Source organism: Hyalella azteca, unplaced genomic scaffold (genome assembly GCF_000764305.2).
Source record: "Hyalella azteca isolate HAZT.00-mixed unplaced genomic scaffold, Hazt_2.0.2 contig4874, whole genome shotgun sequence".
NCBI classification, from domain to species: domain Eukaryota; kingdom Metazoa; phylum Arthropoda; class Malacostraca; order Amphipoda; family Hyalellidae; genus Hyalella; species Hyalella azteca.
Window position 1 is genome coordinate 199,785 of NW_025935084.1, and position 23,309 is coordinate 223,093.

At 38.0% G+C, this 23,309-nt stretch overlaps 1 protein-coding gene across 1 annotated transcript; it reads right to left on the minus strand.

The window, feature by feature from the left end:
* Window positions 1–153: 153 nt before the first annotated feature.
* LOC108675851 (cold shock domain-containing protein CG9705-like) lies at window positions 154–4,819 on the minus strand. The gene is made up of 3 exons (XM_018163894.2): window positions 4,619–4,819; window positions 4,045–4,167; window positions 154–3,630 (listed from the first exon to the last, which is right to left on the minus strand). Exons 1-3 carry the CDS (start codon window positions 4,738–4,740, stop codon window positions 3,468–3,470), a joined length of 408 nt encoding a protein of 135 aa, XP_018019383.1. The 5' UTR covers window positions 4,741–4,819; the 3' UTR covers window positions 154–3,467.
* Window positions 4,820–23,309: the final 18,490 nt, after the last annotated feature.

Below are 23,309 nucleotides of genomic sequence, written 5' to 3' on the forward strand. Positions count from 1 at the left end.
AATAAAATCTTAACGCAATCTATTAGTAAAATTTACAGCTTAAAAATAGTTCAACATTTAATTCTATCTATTAAAAAGCTCGAAACATTTTTCAGAAAGTATGGGAACAAGAATGAAATGTCAGCCATTCAAATTAGAAATGAAATACGTTGGGCTAAGCAAATTTTTAATCTCAATATACGCAATACAATTCAAATGGTAACTAAAGATACGTTTTGATCGGAACTTAAATAAATCATGCAATCTCGCCACGCTATCGGGATTAAACATTAATAGAATAATTCGAACGCGTTGAGGAACAAGGTTAAAATCAACAGAACAACAAAAATGAAATGAGGTAGAAACTAGAATGCAAAAGAGTTCAATTTGAGAGCTCGGCTCAGACATCCAATTTCCAGCCATGTCAATGAACGGAGCCTAAAATAGGACGAAATTATCTCACAAATGATAGGTAGTATTAACATAAATAGCAACAATCTTCTACTTGCTAATGATGAGCTAAGGGATATAATTTTTTCGTTGACATTCTACAAATTTCTCTAAAGATCTTCGATGTTTACATTACAATCCATAGAAAAAAAAGCACGAACATCGTGATTCTCATACTACCTCTGAGTCTGCTTTTGATCATGAGCTGCGTAACATCAAAAATCTTGAATGCTCAAGCTTATCCCAAGCTCTGCACTATTGATCGATGTTCTTCCGCTTCTTTGCCGTTATTCTCATTCAGCATTTTCAATTGAGAAATCGTCTGACATGGAATGGGTATTATCTAACTACTTCCTCGTTGTGTGAGCGTCTGATTCTTTTCATCAAGATAACACAGCCCTGAATGAGCTCTCTGATCAAGCAATTCGGATCCAGTACATTCAGTCACGTTACGAGTCGAAACATTTGACCCAAGCACAACACAGCCTAACCATCGTCAAATAATAGTAAATAAAAATATCATGGAAAGTAATACGATACTGAAATATTAATGGTGTTGCTCAAATGAACTCCCAAGAGACTTCAGCTAACGTCCACTTCCAACAGCCTAGTTTGATAGTAATGCAGCATTAACAAATGGGAACCAACACTAGTGATCCCGAGCTCATTGGTCACTACCATAGAATCAGAGTAATTACATCCTTGACGACGTCCGAGCAGTCCAAATATTAAAGATGTGTATAATTACCGACAAATAGCATACGGAAATTGGTGAGGAAGTTTACATTAGTAAACGATGAAAATTATCGATGTGGAATACAATACAAAATTCTATGATCCTATGAAGTTGTTGAAAGAACTTCACTGGCATCTCTTCTATTCGCACTTTCGTGGGAACCTAAAAGCAATTATACATCATCCATCGTCTTTGAATGAAGGAACAAGTCTCAGAAAATACGAAAACAGGCCTCAGCATAACGTGACAGCGCACAAATAAACTCTTAATTCAACAATAGTTATCTATTAATTAAAAGAATGAGAAAAAAATAAACATATCAGAGACGGAGTAGGCAATCGAGATAAATGTACGTCAACTGCGATTAACCATATCATGAGATGCGCAGATAAAATAAAACATGGGATATCAACTATCTCAGTAAATCTCAGGAGCAGTGAAAATCAGAACAAATATTCAGTAACAATGGTGACGTATGTATAAGGGCAAAAGTATAGTATAAAATGAAGGGTAAACCAGATAAAATACAAAAATAATCTCTTACGGAATATATAACCACAGACATTTGCGAAATGTGCTGAAGTTATTGTAGATACAGACATGCCAATTCATTGCAACTACACAAAAATATGGAAATCTTGTGAGCTGCTTCCGAATCAACTTCTTGATCACTTCATTGCGCCATAACAAAACCATACGAGCCAAGATACTTTTTTCTCATGCTCACTCCTGGCAGTAAGATATTCTGACACGTTCAAAACCTGGTACCCGGGCAATGGTGCCAAGTCTTGGGAGGAAGTTACAAAAATAAGGCACTCCAGCACGGACCAATATGAAGCATGACGGATCAACTTTCTTACCAGCCTCCATGCCGGATGTAATCATTGAATGCAAGACAAGCTCATTCACCAGTTCATTGTAACGCAGCTCAGGTAAACATTATGTTCACAAATTTTTCGTCTGGTCGAATTGATCAATGTTGCAGAGATGCCAATAATTCGAGAAAAAAAAACGCATCAAGATTATTATTGATATTGAGAGTTTGGTTTCTGTAACATTATAATTGTCATCAGAAAAATAAAGGAATTGCGGAAGCATTAAATGAATTATGAGTCCATGCTCAATCGCCAAAACATCCATGCCGTCTAGAAACCGAATTTAGAGAGTAAACAAATTAAAATGTGTCGTCAAGTATCCAGGAAAATATTCATATATCGTTAATTGGGTATATACTATTAGAAAAGGTTATTAATTGAAATAAACTGTCCACGCACTTGTATTACTACGTAATATTCAAGCCAAACAAACATCCGATTTCGAAACTATGATTTAAATTACACTCTCATATAAACTTAACACAATATTAGTTGAAGGTGATCTATAAAGTGTGCATCAATAGCAACCACAGGAATTACCCAAGGTATCACAGAACTTACAAATTTCAAATCTACGGTTGAGGGAAAAACTTATAAATAAAAAAATCATCAAATTATCTAGAATATTGCATACACACAAAGTTGGATACGAGACAGAAGTTCAGCTACAAAGCTATCTCAACACAATGTGAGTATGGCATCGTGATGCCATAACTATTCTAAAATAATGAAAATTTCAAAATACAAAATTTTTTATGAAACAGAATCGGTCATTCAGAAATTTATTATGGTGGATGGAGAATAACGTTCAATACCAATACAACTGCAGTGCATCATTCTGCATTGTTACATGGATACTTCATTCAGTGAATTGCTCATGAGCTTTGATATTCTCTCCAATGAATTTGTTGCAAGAAGCCCCCCTCATCAACCTAAACAAAACGTTCCTCGTGAAGACGTTCCTTTCTTACAATGCTAGGAAAACAGCGGTAATCAGATAATTTTCATATCTTAATGCAGAAATGCTATATGAAGAATTTGTAGAAAGGACTCAACTTCACACCACGAATACGCAACGTCCCACGTTAATATCGTGTCATGCCAAAAACTTCAGCAGCAGCTGCCAGCTTCCCTAACACAGAGCAAGGCAACAATGAACTTCGGTGCGTTTACCTGCTGCGTTGTAGTTTTTATCACGAAAGAACCTATTCAAGAATAATACCAGGTTGTCGTAAGCAACATCACATGCTCCCAGACAATGAGTACACAAACGCAATGTAATCACCCAAATCTCAAATGACATAGAAGATGTTTTTTACACAGTCATCGCCAGACATCTTGTTCACAAACAAAAATTTAAGCCATGAAATAGTTGGCTCCTGCTAGTACTTTTACTAGTAATACTTTTTGATGGACTACTAGTAAAATTAAAGTCCCTCTGATGACAAACAGTCCCATTTGAGATGCACTTCAGGCGTGAAGTTGACAATCTCGACGTGCGTTGCCTGCATCTTCTCGCGCTTGGGTGGAATAGGACAGAGTCTGTAGCGCACCTCGTCGCCTTCCAGCGGCACATACTCGCCCTCAATGCTGCAACACAATATTTGTCTTTACACACAAGGTAAAATCAGTCTCAAAGTCAGGATAAACGTTTTACTAGGGGATAATTCGTCTTCAATCAATTTATCTCTGATCAAGCAATTAATCAAAACATTCAGATCCAGTAAACATTCAGAACATACATAAAATTGCTAACATTTCAGCTGCTAATGCGCAAAACATCACTGTAATTCTTCTAAATGCACTCAATACAGTAGCAAGCTTCAGAGTGAATGATAAATGTTGATGAAAATAAGGTTTCCATCCATCTAATCAGAAAATAAACTTTAAGAATAGTTAATATAACAATTAATAGTTAATTTTTTAGTTATATAATTTATAAAAGAACAATATACACTTTTTAACATTGAATAGCTTCAGAAACATATCTACAAAGAGACTCACTCAGAAATGTGTACAAAAAGATCTTCCCCGCCATCATTCGGAGTTATGAAGCCGTGGCCCTTCTTACGGCAGAAAGACTTAATCTTGCCCATCACCTCTGGGTTGCTAAGGGCAATTTGACACCTGCAAGTAATAGGTTTGATTAGTTTCAGCTTGAAAGATGGAAACGGTGTTGAAGTTATGAAGTTGGCAACCTTATATTATGATCTATTCATGGATTGGGGACACCTGTAAAATGCTTTCATTCAATCATTAAAAATTTGTATCATTCCAAATACAAATTAATTGGCTTTATGGGCAATTAAAAAAAATGCTTGTAGAAATTTTCTTTCTAACATAGTTTTTCACAGACTAAACTAGGCATGGGGGCCATAGTTATGGATGATAATTTACCAGAGGCACATTTATTTTTTGCTTATTTACAATTGGCATCTGCCGGCATCAAATTTCTAGTCTGTTACAGGAGACTGACATTAGGCAAGGTGACCAAGGTCCCATTCTTCCATCTGCATTTATGGATTTTGGATATATATATATATATAATATATACCTATGCAAAATTATAGAAACTTACGTGGAATGAGTGCGAGTGCGGCGCGTGACAATAGGAGATGGAAGTTGGAGAGTGAGTCCTCCAGAGATGGGGCTGCCAGGGCTCATTCTTGGAGGTTTAGTTGGGGTATTATTTTCTGACATTGTTATTCAATTACTTCAATCTGCTAAGCAAATACAGTTATTCAGAGAGTGGAAATACAAAAAGTGAAAGTGGATCTGCAAAACGGAAGAATATGATTTGCATAATAACAAAGATGTGCACTTACATTGATAAAATAATGACATCAATAAATGGGCTCCAAAACAAATCTTATCTATAGAGGCAATGGGAAAGTTAAGAAAAAAACATTCTCATATTATCACCAAAGGTTGGTTTATGTTGCCTCTCATTAGCACATAAATAAACAGGCTAATGTTATAGGGAAACATAAAATTTATGCATGAATGCAAGTTAAAACTATTCACATGAAATTAGTTTTTGAGCCTTAAATTTTATGTGTGTCACACAGTATTACTTACACTAGTAAATATACAGCTTAGCAGCTCTTTTTAATCAATTAGTCAAAGCAAATTCTTAAAGTTGTACTCTGGATGACTGGACTCTGCAGGCAATAGGTTTATGTATACTAAACTCCAGCCTCTGGGGCTGGTAAAGTCCCATTTTTTTCTGAAATATTGTGGCTCTAATATCATATAATTTCAGTAGGTATGAAATATTGCGGCTCTAATGTCATGCATTTGCGTTTGATTAAAAAATTGCAGTTTGGCAAACATGTTGTTTTATAAAATTTTCAACTTCCACAATCCGCACTACTTCAGCAATCCAGCCAAAATATCCTGCACAACAGAACAACAAGTCACCCTAAAACATTTCCTTATAGATCAAATACTTGTGGTCAGGTCAGAGCAGTCAGACACTCAAGACTGCATTATCACGTGATCAGTTGCCACTCAAGTGAAGACAAATTATGTCAGTGTTGACTGTTTTAGGGTAAAATTAGGAAATAGGGTAACACGTGTATATATATGAGACTTAGTAGAAAGTTTGCAGCTGCCGGCTCATAAATGGCTTTTAATGGCTGACTGGCAGCTGAAACCTGGAATTCACAGCTCAAAGACATTGAATAACGGCTCAATGAAATGGAATCATGCTGGAAAATCCATAAAACCACGGCTACCAAAATTCAGTCGCAGCTTGCAGAGTAGACTATAGATATATTCCATCATTTCCATGCCTGTTGCCTGCTGAACTCCTAAGTCATGGACCACTGTGCAGAGAGTGGATGAATATTGCAAGATCTTTGGTGACACTTCAGTAGCAAAAATTTACGCCTTGAAATCTTGCCGACACACTTAGATTGAAATTCTTACATTCAATATATTTGTCAGTCTTCAGCCAACTATTTAGAAAAAAGTGAGGTTTCCGGTATGTTGGATAGATCAGGATGCAGTGAAGCTTGTCCAGAAATCAGTTGCGATGAGTTCCTGCCAAAACACCAAATGTAAACAAGTTTATGATTGCGTAGTTGCGGTCACATTAGAGCGGTCAGCCTGCATTATCACATGTTCAGTTGACACTTACTGTACAATCGGACTGTTTTTAGGGTAAAATTAGTTTTTTGGGGTAACACGTGCATGCAACCTTGTAAATAAGTTTGTGGCTTGTTTTTCATTAAGGTACTCAGCGTAAAAAAATAGTTTTTCATTACTCAGCCTAAATGGCTTTTCATTAAAATTTACCTGGCAATGCATCTTGAAAATGGTTGGCAATGCTTTGGGCTTAAAAACCCATATATTGGTGACGCTGCTTCCACCCTCTGCACCCTGGGTCATGGATGATGGGTATTGCTGTATTGGGTACCTATGACATACGAATGCCAAGAAATTCCATTTAATAGGACTTGTATATACCGTCAAATGGGTAAAAAGGGCAGTTTTGAGCATTTTTTGTTGGTAACATCTTACCATGAAACATTTCATAAATGGGTCTGGGCTCATTTTAAAGGTCTTTCCAAGGGCTATCATATGGCATCTCCAAAAATTTCCAAATGCTATTTGTAAGGTGCTAGATGCAATATAAAAGGCTCCCGAATTAATCTGGAAATGGGGCAATTAGGGACACTTGAGATAAAACTCAATTTTAAAATGTTTGAAGCACGCAGAGTGAACTCATGTATTACTAACAGTGCTTTGAAGTCCTCCTCTTTCATTGTAGTTGATGTAAATGTAGAATAAATAAATTTTCTGTGATTTTTACTTGTTTTTCCTTTATTGATTTGATATTACCATATTCATTAATTATTGTATTATTAATGTGATATTACCGTATCCATGGACATGCCATAGAGCATTAACATCAACCTTGTCCACTGCAAGCTTAATATCAGCAGCCATGTAGCATTTCTTCTGTCTCTGTAAGCTTACAGGATGGCTTGTAATTTTGCACAATTTTAATTGAGTCGAGTGATTTTACTATAACAAAAAATATTGTAAACACATACCTGAATCAGGAAGGAATTATTTAGTGACAACCATCATATTTTTTGAAGAAATAAATCATAGTTTAGGTTATTATTTTTCATTCTTTGTTGCCCAGTGCTCAATTCTATCTATGACATTCTTATGTACAATTTGGTGATGAGTGATGACTGATGCAGTAATTTTTTGTTGAGCGAAATTTTTTTCACTGAGCAAGGTAAATATAATCAAATTTTTTTGTTGTTAATTGATTTTTTCATTAACTGGAGCCTTTGCTAACCAAGGCTCTACTACTGTTACTGTAAATGCAGTTTAGGGGGTGTTCCTAAATCCTAATTACCCAGTTTTGCGGAAATGGCCGCCATTTTTTCTTGGAATGAGATGTGCAAATTCTGTCAATCATGTTTTCAAGCCAACACTAGTGTGCAACTTTTATGTAAGTAAGGTTTTTTAATATGACAAATATTTTTTCTGCTACAGACCTTAGTTAGCTTAGTAGAGGTCATAGTGACAAAGCAGAGACCTTTTTAGACTCTCCCTCAAGTTCATTTTTGAGTCCTATAAGTAAACCAGTAAAGTATCATGGATACCAGCATTATCATACTTAAGAAATTGGTTTAAATCTTGAGTTTTGGGAAAATTAAAAATGAACTGATTACAAAAAAGCTCTGGTTTGCCACACTAGTAGAGGTACTTTTCCAAAATCTCACTTTTCATACTTCTTTTCAGGGATTTTTTAGAGGTAATCAATCTATGATTTCTCAACTTGCTTTATGCTGCATAGATAGTAAAAATGTTCAAATTTACGCCACTATTTTTAATTTTGCAATTGTTTGATTAGTTTAGCTGCTATAGCATTTCTACAAAATGTTGGAGGACATTAATATGACAAATATTTTTTCTGCTACAGACCTTAGTTAGCTTAGTAGAGGTCATAGTGACAAAGCAGAGACCTTTTTAGACTCTCCCTCAAGTTCATTTTTGAGTCCTATAAGTAGAACTAGACCAGTAAAGTATCATGGATACCAGCATTATCATACTTAAGAAATTGGTTTAAATCTTGAGTTTTGGGAAAATTAAAAATGAACTGATTACAAAAAAGCTCTGGTTTGCCACACTAGTAGAGGTACTTTTCCAAAATCTCACTTTTCATACTTCTTTTCAGGGATTTTTTAGAGGTAATCAATCTATGATTTCTCAACTTGCTTTATGCTGCATAGATAGTAAAAATGTTCAAATTTACGCCACTATTTTTAATTTTGCAATTGTTTGATTAGTTTAGCTGCTATAGCATTTCTACAAAATGTTGGAGGACTGTCCCTTTTTACCCCGTCTGTCCCTTTTTACCCTGTTGCCTGTTTGACAATATATACAGAGACTGCCTGAGCAGCCTGAGACTGGGAATCAATAAATAAAGGGGTTTGACAATTGGACAACAAAATAGGGAAAACTAGACACTTAACACTTTGATATCCTAATTTTTCAACATATCATAAACAATGGAAAACAATTCCAGTTCATTTCTGAGTCTTACTCCTATAAGTAGACCAGTCAACAACAATGAGTCAACTTCAGTCAAGTACCTAGGTAGTATCATGAACATGAATCATGATTCATGGATGCCACTTGCCAGCATTATCATACATAACTTAACATAAGAAATTGCTTTAAATCCTGATTAAATGAGGAAATTTAAAAATGAACTGATTCTAAATAATCTGAGGTTTGTCACTATGCATGCACTAATAATAATAATGCTGGCAGGGCAGATACTTTCATGTTTCAAAACATTGCCAACTGGCAACTGCCAAGTGTATTTAGGCCTGACAGCCCTTACTTCTTCTTGTAGCCTGTAGCTCAGTAGCTGTAGGTACATATATGCTATCGCTAACGCACAATAAGTTACGACTGTTACGTACATTTAGCGATTATTTGAAAGTACGGCCCCAGACAAATGACAACACACGCCTTCGACCGGTTCTTCGTACTACTCGTACTCGGTACTAATACCGTAATACGCAGTAGAGTACGGTCTAACCGTCTAACTAGGCTGGTTACCGCTGGTAGTATGGTTTAAGTTTTAGTGTTTTACCAGTCACACGATTTTTAATTTGTTTCTTGGACGCTTGGGCTCAAAAGGCTGCTGCCCTAATTCCATTGATAAAAAATAATTTAACCAAACGATTAAACAAGAAGAATGTGGCGTTAGATATATAGTATTTAAACCTTTGTGAGTTTTCTTCTACACACGGCTTACATGCTTCCAGAAAGACGAAAGATTGAGCACTAATGCCGTAATGGCCCAGCTGTTCCGGAATCACCAGGAAATCCATGGTGTTTAACCATGAGGCAATTTTTCAACAATTTGATGACGTTGAAGGAAAATAATGTAAATAATTAAACAAAAAATCAAAGTATCCTCAGGAAGCAAGAATATTTGTTTGAATATATAGATTCATTCAAATTGTATATGATGTATAATGCTATCTAATCGAAAATTGTTCATTAATGAGCTTAATTAATTGGCTGCGCAACTATTCCTATTACCAAAATGCAATAGTGCTCGGTAACTATGCAAAAAATCGCCCAAGATAAAATGAAAAATCAGGATTCTCTAGCCTGCATGTTAGAAGTGCCGTTCTGTTAATAGGGTTTCTTTGGGGAGGACATAGCCTCAGACATAGGACATAGCCTCAGATCATTGAGCTGTGGGTAACTCCGGCTAACAGTAAATCCGCTTTGTACAACACAGCCACTGCTTCACAGCGCCGGAGCACAACTGGCCGGAGCGCAACAAGTGAATGTTGTGCCTTTAAATATGACTTTGGCGACCGTTACTGTTCCGAAACCAATCAGCAATCTTGGTTAGTTCGGGCCTCGAGTTTGAAGCTATGTCGCGAATGAGTCGAATCGTCAGGAAGAAGTTCTTCTGATAAAGAGGACTACACTTTGACAATCTTGTGAGTTCTGACGCTGAATGCCGTGCCTTTATATCCGTGGCGAAAGTTACCGTTCCGAAACCGATAAGCTATCTTGGTTAGGTCGGCCATCTTGGTTCGAATCTGAAGGTGGCTGGAGCGGACTTGTTACCAGGCTCTGTCTTCGTCCCTGGTTTTTACATGCTACTCACGTAGCTTGCTTGACGCAAACTTCGTCGACGTGTGTTTTTTGTTTTTGACAGGGAGAACTATATTATGAGGATTCGTTTTGGCTTTCGCTGTATTCAGTTTCGAGCTGACTGTAGACGTGCGTCACTTTTTTATGATCCAAGCAGAATGTAGCTGATATTCATAGCGCCGTTAGCTTACTCGGCGACGCGACTGCTCGGTCTGCGGTCAGCTGCTGCAGCCCTTGATCCATCCGTCAGTGAGAAAGTACGTATAGATCATGGTTAAACTATATACGTTTGACCCACTATGATTTCCGTTTTTCAGTTCAGCTTTCTTGTTACGTCACTGAGATCGAGAAACATAAACAATCCCGTCATTCCCATGACGGATTGATCAACTGGTTTGATCACATTTCGGTAAATGGTCAATGCCCGAGAAGTCACTGAGATCGGTAACGTCACAGGCGAATAACAAACTACATCCGCAAAAGTGAGCTTCTCATCACGACCCACTATACCTATGTGCCCAATGCACTCGGTGACCTCATTCCTGCAGGCACAGTTCCGGTATCCCAACGAATCTCCGACCCATGGTTTGACGATGAATTTCGGATCTCGAAGCGGGGGAATCGACTGTTTCAGCGTATGTTCGCCGTTTACCGGGCGAACAGATGCGGTAATCCTGCTGCTGCAGCTGCTGTGGCGTCCCATCTGGCGAGATGCGCGGCGCAATTATTCGACCTTCTTCGATCTAAAAGTCATGTTGGAGCAGAGAGTAGATGCGCAACGAAGCGACCCTCGAGCACTGGCGTTCCCTGGATAAACTTATAGGAAGTGGTCATACAGGTGCTTCGGGTGACATAAGCGTGCAGGAATTCAATGCAGTTTTTTAAACCAAAATTCCTGCTGTGCGAGCGTCGTCAGCCGATGCTCCATCGGCTACATTTGCGCCGTGGCCGTTCGACCGCGTGCTTCAAGAATTCGCATACGTCACTGGTGACGATGTCATCGATGCAGTGCGCGCGCAGCTTAAACAAATAGTGTGCCAGCGATCCGCTGACGACGTCATTACTTAAGGGGAATGCCGTAACCCTGACACCTTTCCAGGTCGAACTTTTCAACCGCTGCCTCGCTGACGGTGTTTTCCCAGAGAACTTCAAGTTAGTTTACATTTCGCCTCTACTGAAAAAAAAACAGACCTTGACGCTTCTGATCCCAAATCATATCGACCCATGTCCAATCTGTCGATTTTGGCGAAACTCCTGGAACGCGTTGTGGCCCGACAGCTGAAAAACCATCTTCGGTAGTCCGGTCTCATGCCTCGCCTCCAGTTTGCATATACAGTCATCTACACTCGTCGGGAACCACTGTGCTGATAGTCTTTTCAGATATTCTGCGAGCAGTAGACCGCGGCGACATTGCTCAGCAATAGATTCCAATACGTTCGACGCAGGAACTCTTCTTCTACCCCTTCGTTTGTCACTTGTGGCGTACCACAGTGACACCACAACTTTATATGAACAATCACCTTGCCAAAGTCACCACCGCTTGTTTTGGCGCTCTGCGAAAAAATTTTTCCGAGTCATTTTTATCCGTTCTCCTCTTTTCTTGTTTCTATTTATTTTTCGCATGCTACTAAATTTGAGTGTAACGTGCCCTCGAAGTTCGTTTGAACCAGATGCCTCGATAACTGCCTGATACAGGGGTGCGCCACAGAAACTTACTTATTTGAAAGGTCAATAAAAACAAAAGTATTTCAGTTATTGTTTAAAATTTTTTTTTATTCGAGAAAACAGTATACCAACTTTTTTTCATACAGTTTTGAAAATTAAATCTCATAAATGACGGCCTCCATTGCGCATAAACTAATGAAGTCGCTTTTTTCATAATGGTTTCCACTCTATGCAGCATATCAATCGGTATTTTGGCAATGACGTCGCGAATGTTGTTCTTGAGGTGTGCTATGGTCCGTGGTCGATCGACATAAACCAGAAATTTCAAATATCCCCATAAGAAGAAATCGCATGGAGTCAAACCTGGAGAGCGTGACTCGATCATGTTCCTGTAACGAGCTCCATTAACGGTAACTGCGCGTTCGTTTTCTTAAAAAAATAAGGACCAATTATTCCCATTACCGACGCCGCACACCAGACAGTAACTCGCTCACAGTTAAGTGGCTTCTGGTGAAACTCACGTGGATTTACACCACACCAATAACGTGTATTTAGCTTGTTAACGCAGCCGGAAATGTGGAATTGAGCCTCGCCACTGAAAAAAACGACCGCGTCTTCAGGCAGGTTGTCAACCAGCAGTTTACATGCATTTTGAGGGGAAACAAAATCGCGTTCAGTTAATTCTTGCACTACAGCAAATTTATTTGAGAAACTTTGAGAAGCAAACTTGGGAACTTTCCCCTTCAGATGCACCCCCTCTCGCCCCTCTACCCGACCAACTAACCGCACAGGAATTTTTTCAAATAAGTAAGTTTCTGTGGCGCACCCTGTACAATAATAAGAATAAAAAATAATAGTGTTCAATGTTTTTGATCGCGATGGATTTGAATCGTGATCAATCCAACACCATCATAAAATCTTCAATACATATATCCACAACACTCAGAATACATGAAATTTGAGTCGTTCCTTCTGTCCGGTTGAGGGCAAGTAGAGGGTAATCGCGCTCCGTATATGGTCACGTGTAGGACTAGAAGTTATGAGGACTCCATGTCTGTTGGCACGTTAAGAAATTCTATAACGCAGTGGCTTTGAATAAGTACCTATCTTCTACCAGGCAGCTCACGAAGAAGTACGAAAATCTCGGTCCAGAAAGTAGCTATCGTGTTTTGCTGGCAACGCTGAACATGATGCAAATTCGTTTCTGAAACTTATTCAGAAGCAAAAGATGATAAAATTGGTTGTATAACACATTGAATATATTTATCTACTATTTTGTTCAATGACAAATTAATTCCGTGCTCCGCTTGATGACAATAATTTTGATTATCAAATGCTGCAAAATGCGTTCTTCTGGGACTCTTGATATGGTCTTATGTCGTGGTCAAATTCAAAAATGAATTTAAAAACAAAACATTCAGTGTCTGTGGACATTAGATTATGATCAAACAGCCAACCATTCAATTACTGAAAGGAAGGATGAACAAAAGTGACAAAACTAGAACTTTAACAATGCTAATTTCAACTACGAAGAATACACCATGCATGGTATTTTTGTAGCCAATACCTTCTAAGCTTACTTTTCAACGTGACTTGGTTGAGCATGGTCAATTCTAATTCACATACATTGAAGGGATGGGGGGTCATAAAATGAACCAACATATCTGGTGGTTTGATGGTCTATCCATATAAAAGACTTGGGTGGCCTTATGATTACGAATGACGATACAATCCTCTGTTTATACATTCTTAAAGGCTAATTTTCAACCAGCGTTGAATGAAAAAATACATTCTATAGAAAATTCTTGACCCTCTGGATAATGAATTATCTCAAGCTGCAATAAACTTTCAGAAAAAAAAAAGATTCTTCGCAGTTCGTTTATTGACGAGAGCGCCCTTTTCTCCAAATTAACCTGCACAGAGAATCGGTGCAGTATATTGTATAGGCACATTTGCCTGCATGCCAAACACTTGCAATTGAAAAGAGTCCCAGAATTGAAGAAAAATTAAATCTGCTCAAGGAATCACAGTGGTTGTTTTAACATAGATAACCCAGCTAAGAAAAAATGAATTGATTTTAATGGTAAAAATGTGTCTTGTCTAATATAATTAAAGATGTTGTAAGAGACAAGTGCATGTTGTTTCGGCTAAGTCGTCGAAAGAAAAGAACTTAGCATCTAAATTATTTCCCAATTCAAAAAGTTGATATAGGAGCGTTTCATGTGTTGGTATTGATGTGTATAGTGCAACTATATATGCGACAAGGTAACTAAATAAAAAAAGCATACATGTGTTATAAAATGTAATACTTGTAAAAACGCTATTTATGAAATGAATTTTTGGAAAACAATCCGGCTTTTCACATATACGCCTTCAACAATTATATCGATAAAGCTGTTGTCAACATGTAAATTTATATTTATATACATAATAGGCAAATGAAGCCCAACGAGCTATACAGCGATGGTCGCGATACTGGTGAGGCCAAGATAAGGCCTGTCTTGGCAATGACACGCGCGAGGAATGAGAGCTGCACGAGTCCGTTCCGTAGGAGGATATACCTATAGCGTGTATCAAGCTTACGTACGTTCGCGCATTCATGAAATATGCGGCGTGACGCGCGTGCTGCTATTTCTACTGATAACATTAATTACTTCGATTGAAGCAGTTCATCATCAACGCTGATATTCATCCTGAAGTCGGGACAGCTAACGGAGTATTACTTAGGGCCATTCAAACGCTGAAACGTTTGCGCGTGACGTCAATTTACTACGCGCGTCTGCTTTTTCGGGCGCATAAAGAATGCATAAGAATATACGTACCATTATTGAACAAATGGTCCACTGAAATGAAATATGAATATTAGACTTTTTATTTTAATTTTATTTTGACCTGCAGGTACATTGCCAGCTCATTTGGAATTTTTACGAATGCCTGTTGATGAGAGAATAAAAATTAATAATCATAATATCTTTAGTTCCATCATTATTCTAAAAATTTAAGTATGGTAGTAATTAATTTACTGAATATCACAACGAGCTCATTTATTAAAATTAAATTACTTCAAATTGCGGAACAGTGTCTTGTGACCACAAACTAGCTACTTCATCCGTAACACTATAGAGATATTATGCATGTATGAGCATTTTTGTAAGATTCTAGATTATTTTCATATGTCCTAAAACTGAAATTTAAAATTTTTTTCGTCTGCCTTGCATTACGTAACGAGACGAGCAACTTGCGCTGAGAGACATTACCTCAATTACATTGACTCAGAAACAATTATAAACCTATCCATTATTTTGTATACATATGAATTATTATTAGTTAAGTGCAAACCAGACTTTAAATTCTCATGCTTGCCTCAAAATTTACTGCGCATCAGATGAAGGCCCACCCTGTTAATGATATATTTTTGTATAAAATGGAAAAATAAATTGATTTCCAAAATAAAATTTCGGAAATCAATAAATATTGTCGAAAGCAAGAGTGGAGTCTCAAATAGACGGCCTATTTACACTTTCGAGAATAAAACCACGTTCTATCTCGTAAAATTAGAGATGAATATTGGATACAGACTAGTGAAAATCAGCAGAAACGAAGACACTCGAAAGAGAAGCGGCACTACGTTATTTGACTTATTTCTAAGCACGAGACTTCATGAAACGAGAAGTGCGAGAAAGCCTGCCAATATGACAAATTAACTGGCCAGCCTACACAATAATCTACCCAAAACTGCACTACCTACACAAGAACCTACTTCTGCAACTGAACTTCATATACAACAACCTACCCTAAAACTGAAACACCTAAACAACGACCAACTCTAAAGCTGAACTACCGGCACAACAACCTACACCTACGACTGAACTGCCTACAAACAGCTGCTACCCACAACTTTCCAGCGTACATGACAGTCTATCCCCATAACTGAGCTGCCTATACAACTGACCCCAACTGCCCTGCCTATGCAACTCACCCCAACCGCCCTGCCTATACAACTCATCCCAACTGCCCTGCCTATACAACACACCCCAACTGCCCTGCCTATACAACTCACCCCAACTGCCCTGCCTATAGATCGCGACCCATCCCTACATCTGGCCTACTTAGCCCTCCAACTGACAGCCCTGCATGACTAGCTGACCCTCCAACTGACCGTCGTGCGACTGACCTGCCTGCCCGAAAACATGACCTTACGACTGAGCCCGGCAGTCAGTGCGGCGAGTTTCGCGACGCGGTGCTCAGGAACGCCGTACGTGGGTACGTTATATCGCTTGACTAGCCAGGATCGACACGCGTCAGTGAGTCCTCTTGGTGGACTTGCTCGGAGGGAAAGCTAAAGCTGATTTTAGAATTCCACGTTACTTTGAAGTTTGTGTTGATGATGGTCAAGTTAGTCCACAATTTATTGTTACCAATCAAATTGTAAAAATTAAATTGGCAATGTGGTTTCAGATGAAGGAAATGACGATGAATGATGATGAAAAGCGAGATGAAGATGAAGCGTATGAAGAAAAGAAGGAAATTATGCTCGTATTGGAAACCAAATTTCTTATTGCAAATAAATTTATGAATCAAAGAACTTCTCTGCCTACACTTGCGTTTTCTAGACTTCAAACGTGCTCGAACAAAATATAAATTTATAAAATGCGGCACACGCTTTTAGGCTGCAATTTTTTCGTTACCAGCCATGAATATTGTCATCGCCCACCAGTCTCTTACAATTGTATTCACCTCGAAGCAACCAACTTGAACCACATGGAGAGCAAAGTTTGGTAGAATTTTCTCGGAAGCAGGTTGTCTTTATGGAGATGTACCCAAATCCTGTACAGTTTTATGGCAGTTTGTCGAGCTTTTTACAATGGGCAACTCGCTTAACGCTTCGTTCACACGGCACACTGCAGGATAAAAGGTAGTAACAAATTTTCGTACAACGAACGAGCAATCTATACATGATTACTTCTACGAAGGAATCCCAGCCTCGTCGTTGACCACGAATGTCGCCTAATCCATTCCTCCATACCTCCTAGCGAAGGAATTAATGCGCAACTGGCATTCCTTTTTCATGGGCACACCTAAAATGCGTCCATGGCATTAGAAGGACTCAACTAGTCCTGGTTTTCAATTTCTTTCATTTTCAAGCATTACATGGCATCAAAAGCTGTCGTTTAAGTGTAGGGTTCTTTTACATAACGGAAACTTTGAAGTTATCTCTTGGTTAACGCAGCCTATGAGGCTATGACGAAGCTGATAAACTGCAGGATTCACGCGCGTAAAACAATTGATCAGCATTTATTGTTTCGCGTTTCCAAGCACATTTTAAACGGTTGTCAATTAATTAGGTTCACAAATACTTGTGGTGATAAAGTTCTTACAAATCTCACTACCTAGTGCCTCACTGTTCAGAAATTTCGAATGGTAATCTAAGTAAACAGTAAACTCCATGCTGCTTATATATATGTCATGCTTATTATACAAATAAGAAAACTTTTGTTCGTTTCGATGCTCGAAATAAAACATAAGTGGCCCCGCAGTTCAGTAAATCCTTTAAAACTTACTTGATATGAGCCGATAATGCATATTAATTGTCTAAGTTGATTTAGTCAGTCAAGAAAATATAAAAATGTGTCTCTTGCAAGTTCAGCCTCTTCCTAATTCGCAACTCCTACCCAAAAATAATCTAAACTCTTCACGTCTTAGGTCGTATTGAAAAACTAAAATATTCTCAGTTTCTTACCTTTGTATCTTTTTAGCATTGATATCAATTTATATTATCACTAAATAATATAAGCGCATCTGCAATTTACTCCTCAAGTTTCTTTGCCAAGACAAGTTTTCCCCTTCTATAATTTTCATTTCTTCTCTGACGTATTTGAGCGCTAGTCGGATACGTTTTCGAGAGGTCCGGGTTCGGCATTTAATCTCAGACAAACGCAAGACATGACGAACATAATTAAGAGGAGAAGGTCGAACGCAACAGGTCAACACTGGTATAAATACGACGGGCCCTGTCCAAGCGTACCACACTCACGCAAACTGTTACAGGGAGAGGTTAACGTCCCACTTTACTCTCTCCCTGAACAGGCCCTTTCGTGTGGTCGCTATGTATCTACAGTTCATATCTTGTAAAATAACCAGTTTAGGCTCAATTTTAACTCAATTGCCATAGACGATTACTGAACATTAGTCTAAAATTTAATGAATTTTTTAGAAGCTCTCGACTATAGTTAATTTCGGAGTATTTACCACAAAAAATGCAAGAACCGAACAACATTGATATAACACAAAATTACAGTGACTTCGTTATTTATGTTCGTATTTACTACACTGAGGACATTTTTTGTTATCAGCATTTTTGTTTCGTTATTTTTGTACTGGTTTTCAATAACAATACATAGAGTGATCACAAATCAAGAGTAAAAACAACATTTTGACTTTGCTCTATTCTTTTGCAGGTACAAAACATAGCCTTGTCTTCAATTTCACCTTCAGATTAATCGAGCGTTTATTCATTCGAAATTTTCATTAGTAGGAACCTCCGTTACATCCTAAATATCGACGCGTGAGTTTTGCTGCATTCAGGGAGTCAAATTAAGCTATTTTGCGTGAGTGTCCGTGACAAGATATTTAATTAGCTAACAATAAAGTGATCAAGGGAAGATGTTGGGAAAAATAATGTGCCTGCTTTTGGTGTTGGTCGCTGCCGTCGATGCCCGAAATGTTGGTGAGTTGAACTTGGCTAACATTTACATCAGTAAATCATTACAATTTTATTATTGTATCGCATTATCGCTTTAGTTTTTCAAGGATTAATAATCAGTAAAATTGCATTATCAGATAATGGAGTGTGCGGTACGTGTTAAACATATAGGTCGTATTTTGAGCAATGCAGCGATTTAATTTAGATAAAGGAATATTGTTGAAATGCCTACCGGGAATGAGTTAGGCAAGTCGGTATGTAAATTTTTACCAATTTCCAGACTTTGAAAATAGAGCTTGAGTGCCCGAACACGTTCGATCCCATAAATATTTTGCATGGACTTGCACCAGGGCAAGTACGTAATATTCATGGAAACCCGCTTGATAGGAATGAAAGATATATGCTTTTGAGTTTGTTCTAAAGCTTACATATAACCTAGACCTCGTAGACACTAGGTATTTAAATGAAGTTCGATAATCATTATTAATTACACTAACAACTGATATCTAGAATCGATTTTAAATCTACCGTCCGTTGAAAAGATCTGACCAAAAGGCCAGTCTAGTCAAGTATAGCACAAGAATCGGCGACAGGTCTATCCAGGCCTATTCTTTAATGCCGAAGATACTATACTATACTAAAGTCATAATACAAACTTATATATAAAATAGCCTCGTTGATTGATCCAGTCTTTCGATTTGCACAAAAATTCAGAAAAAATTCTTTTCCCCCAATTTAGTTATTAGTCCTGTGACAAAACACCGAATCATTGTGGAATGAAGCCTGCTTTTGAGTTGAAGAAGTGGTATGAACTGAATTTGTCGGACGCGCAATAGTTTTTCACGCACCAGAACGTTAACAAATTCAGCGAAAGTTGGTAGAGTTCCTGCGTGACGTTCAACAGTAGATAACACGTTCCGGGAAACTGATAAGCCTTTTCGTTATAAATAGAAAAGTGAGCAAATTGAAAGCGTTACTGATGAGGGTAGGGAGTTAAAAGGGATTGATTGCGTTTAGTTATCGTGTCATCCAACAACATGAAAGTCATCGAAATAGTTCAGATCTTGCCGACGGCACTGCTGTGTTTCTTTGTGCAATTTGGACATGCTTAGATATATAAACACGAATATATGCATGACTTTGCAGATTTGCAGATGCTTTACAAAAACTTGCAGGACTTAATGGCTTCAGGCCTGAACAAGTCATGTCCTCTCAGATAAAATTCAGGGTTATTTAAGCGTTTTCTGAAAAAAATGTGATCAATTTTGTTCGATCAATTACCTACTGTAATGAAACACTTGAACTTAAACCTTGTTGGAAAATTGACTTTATATTAAAAATACTTGTTTCGATCAACCGTGGAATGATGTTCATTTTAAGTACAGTCAACTTGAGAACCTAACTTAGAGAGAATAAAAAATGTCATGCATTTCAGTTACACTCTTTAAATATAAATAGAAACTTAGCGGCCACGATAATTGATAGTTATCATGTTTAACCAACACGTGAACTTCACGGGCTTATGCTGGTGCCAGATTGCTGAGCCAGCCCTTGAGTAACCGATTATAGAAATGAGAGTGAAGTGTTCTTCTGAAATGCCACGCAAGATGTGCACTGCCGAGTTACAGTCGACCTGCACGCAATGTCGGACCGACGCTGTCTCCGCTGCTCCACATTTTTGTTGCGGCGGCGACAACGAACCGCAATAAGTTTTCAAATTATTTGCAATTATGAGTTTTCAATTATGTAAATATGTTAGGCTTTTACATTTCTCTATCAGCCATATCGCAGGCTTTGATATCAGCGCGAATAGTAACCAAATATATAAAAAACTACTGTGTTTCATAAACCCTAGATTTAATGACCTGCAACTCTTACTAGAACACTAAAAACCTATTAAATTTTTCTTTAGACCCTAGCCACAATAGTCTTTTCCTTCCAGAATCTTATATTCAAATATTCATCGATATTTGTGAAGCAATAAAGTTGGTTATAGCGCGTGCCGCCCACGCAAAGCTCTCACAGAAAATAAGTTTCGGAGCGTCATTTGTCAACGACGCGAACATATTTGAGACCGTCAAGTTATTTAAACAGTGCACACTTGTCGTAGCATGAATGGCTGCAAGAAATGGACGCCTCTCAGATTTGCACTAATGCTTTCTCAAGCTTGACACTTTAAATTGGTAAATGGATCGTTGATGTAGACAATTACAACGGTTTAATAGTGCGGTGTGATGAACGTTTAATATTGCAACAGATTTGAAATTAATGAAAATACTATGGATACAAATTTATATGTATTTGAATATTAATTAATTGTAATTCTTTTCAATTCCAAAATGATTCAAAGAATTTTTAATGAATCCCTATAGACTGAATGACCTTTTTGAAATAATGGTATCCTTCTCCGTAGACAGTTTCGCAAATGAGAAAAAATTGGTTGATGAACAAAAAGAAAATAAAATTGTTGACAATTGTACTCAGGTACAACTGTCACTGCGCGGCCTTCCAACCTCTGGCTGTCGTGTGAACCTGCCTTAAAAAGCTGTTACTGATACAGAACCATCGACCTTAAGAGCACGGTCGTGTCTAGCCCCACCATTCGTTTCAATGAGCAGGAATTATGTGACGGAACCGAGTAAATGTTACCTTCGTTAAAATGCCGTAATTCGACGATGCCAAACCATTGTCACTAATAATGATAATGAACGGCCTCGATAATGGTAAGAATTTCGCTCCCAAAATTGCATGTCACTTTATACCTGGATATATCAAGCGATGAATATAGCTTTGACGAATATCGGTCGTTCGTTTTCTTCTCTGAAAGCTGTGTTAATTCGCACAACAAAAATACCTGACAGATCCATCAAGTCATGAAAATCATTTCTGGAACCTGAGTAATGAACTCTGACTTGCGGAGCAAGTAAACTGGAATGCATTCCAAGCCTTTTTTGGCGTGTGAAATTTGAACAAAATTAATATACAAGTTGTGTTTTGTTTAAAACCGTTAAAGACGCTTAATTAGGACCAATCGAATATATGTAAGTGAACCCTACCGACGAAGCGGCAGTGCAAGGCAGATCGTTTCAGCTCAGCAGAGGTGAAAGGTCACCCACGCTCCACGTGGTAGATCGGCCTGCCTCACGCAACTGGCCCGTGATCCGGCGGACGTCAATGTTGCAGAATTGTTCCTGTAAAACAAATGAAATATGCTTATATAAGGTGCAAAATTTTCCAGTCCGTGCCAGAGCATTGGTGTGTAGAAGCTCAATTTCCTTGAAAGCTCCACTGCAGACGTCCGCTGTGAAATCCCTGCAATACGGTTTTCTTTTCGACGCCTTTTCATGTAAAACCAAACAATAGCCTATTGAAATACTCGAAATATCACTGCCTCTGCAATGCTCGTTCATACTCGACGGTGTCAGTGAAATAAAATCATCTCTTCCTTTCGTTAAAAATAGAAACAAATGGGACAGTCGTCGTGGTCTCTCGAAACGCGTATTAAATTTTTAAGATGATGAAGACTTGACAGCTTTACATAGACTTTTAAATGAAATATCGTTACTTTCTTATGTTGTTTTATTAAGTTGAATTCTGCTGAAAGTTTTTGTTGGCTATGTGCCTTGATGGCATGCATGAATGCCCACTTACAAATACAAAGCTAATCCATCTCAACCAAAAACTCTGTGATGAATCACGAATACTTATTTGTGGTCCTCTCGACCCCAAACCAGAGAACTTGCAAGCCAACAGCAAAAGCTTTATCAATATCATGGACAATCGCAGTGACTGACTTCGATCATTTATTGGGAATAAATTCATTTTTCGAAATTAGGTATACATTCCTTTCTGTTAATGAAACAATATTTTCTGAGTATTTGAATGGATTTATTAAAAAATAAGAAATATTATCAAAATTAGTGGTAATTTCCTACCATTGTCAGCTTTCAAGTTTTTTATATTAGATTGAATCGTTTATCGAATGACGCTAAACTTTCGCGTGCGCTCACTAGATTAAGATTGTAGGCGCTCATGCATTTCCGAGAAATGTGGTAAGCAAGCAAAAATGATTTACCAGAATTGCAAAGCTGTGAATGCGCATTAAAACTCGATGAACGGACTCCAATAAGATCACTGACAATGCTGAATTTTTAAATTAAACGTGAATTATGGGATGCTGTCTGGTCTGTGATGTAATTTACTGATGATTAGATTAGCGTGGGTTGACACTTTCATGCTCCTGTTCCTGAGTGTCGGCTGTGTTTAGTAGCTTGCATCATCGATTGGTGGCTCATGCCAGAAAACTCGGCGTACAAATGCCCAATATATTAATGATGTGCCTTATATATTTGTACTCGGCGTCCAAAGCCCAATATACAGGTACTAATGATGTGCCTTAAAGAGGGTGACGGACTGAAAACTTATCGTCTGCAGTCATCGCAGAAATGAAGTGGTGTGTTGTGATAAGATCTATATTAAATACTAATATTACAGTAACCTAATCACGCAAGTTAACAGGGTGGTGATTCACGGAAACTTCCTGTTTTGTATTTTGATCCAAGCAGCTATATGTTGTAGGAAAAGAGCGGGAGAGTACTCCATATGAAAAGCAAGGTCATAAAATTTTGTTTACCGCCTATATGCATTGGACAAGTGAGCACCATGCGTTTGCTGCAAAGGCGTACTTTTCTAATGGCCGTCCCATTATCGCTACCCAAAAAGCATTCCATACTCGGTTCCGTATTCG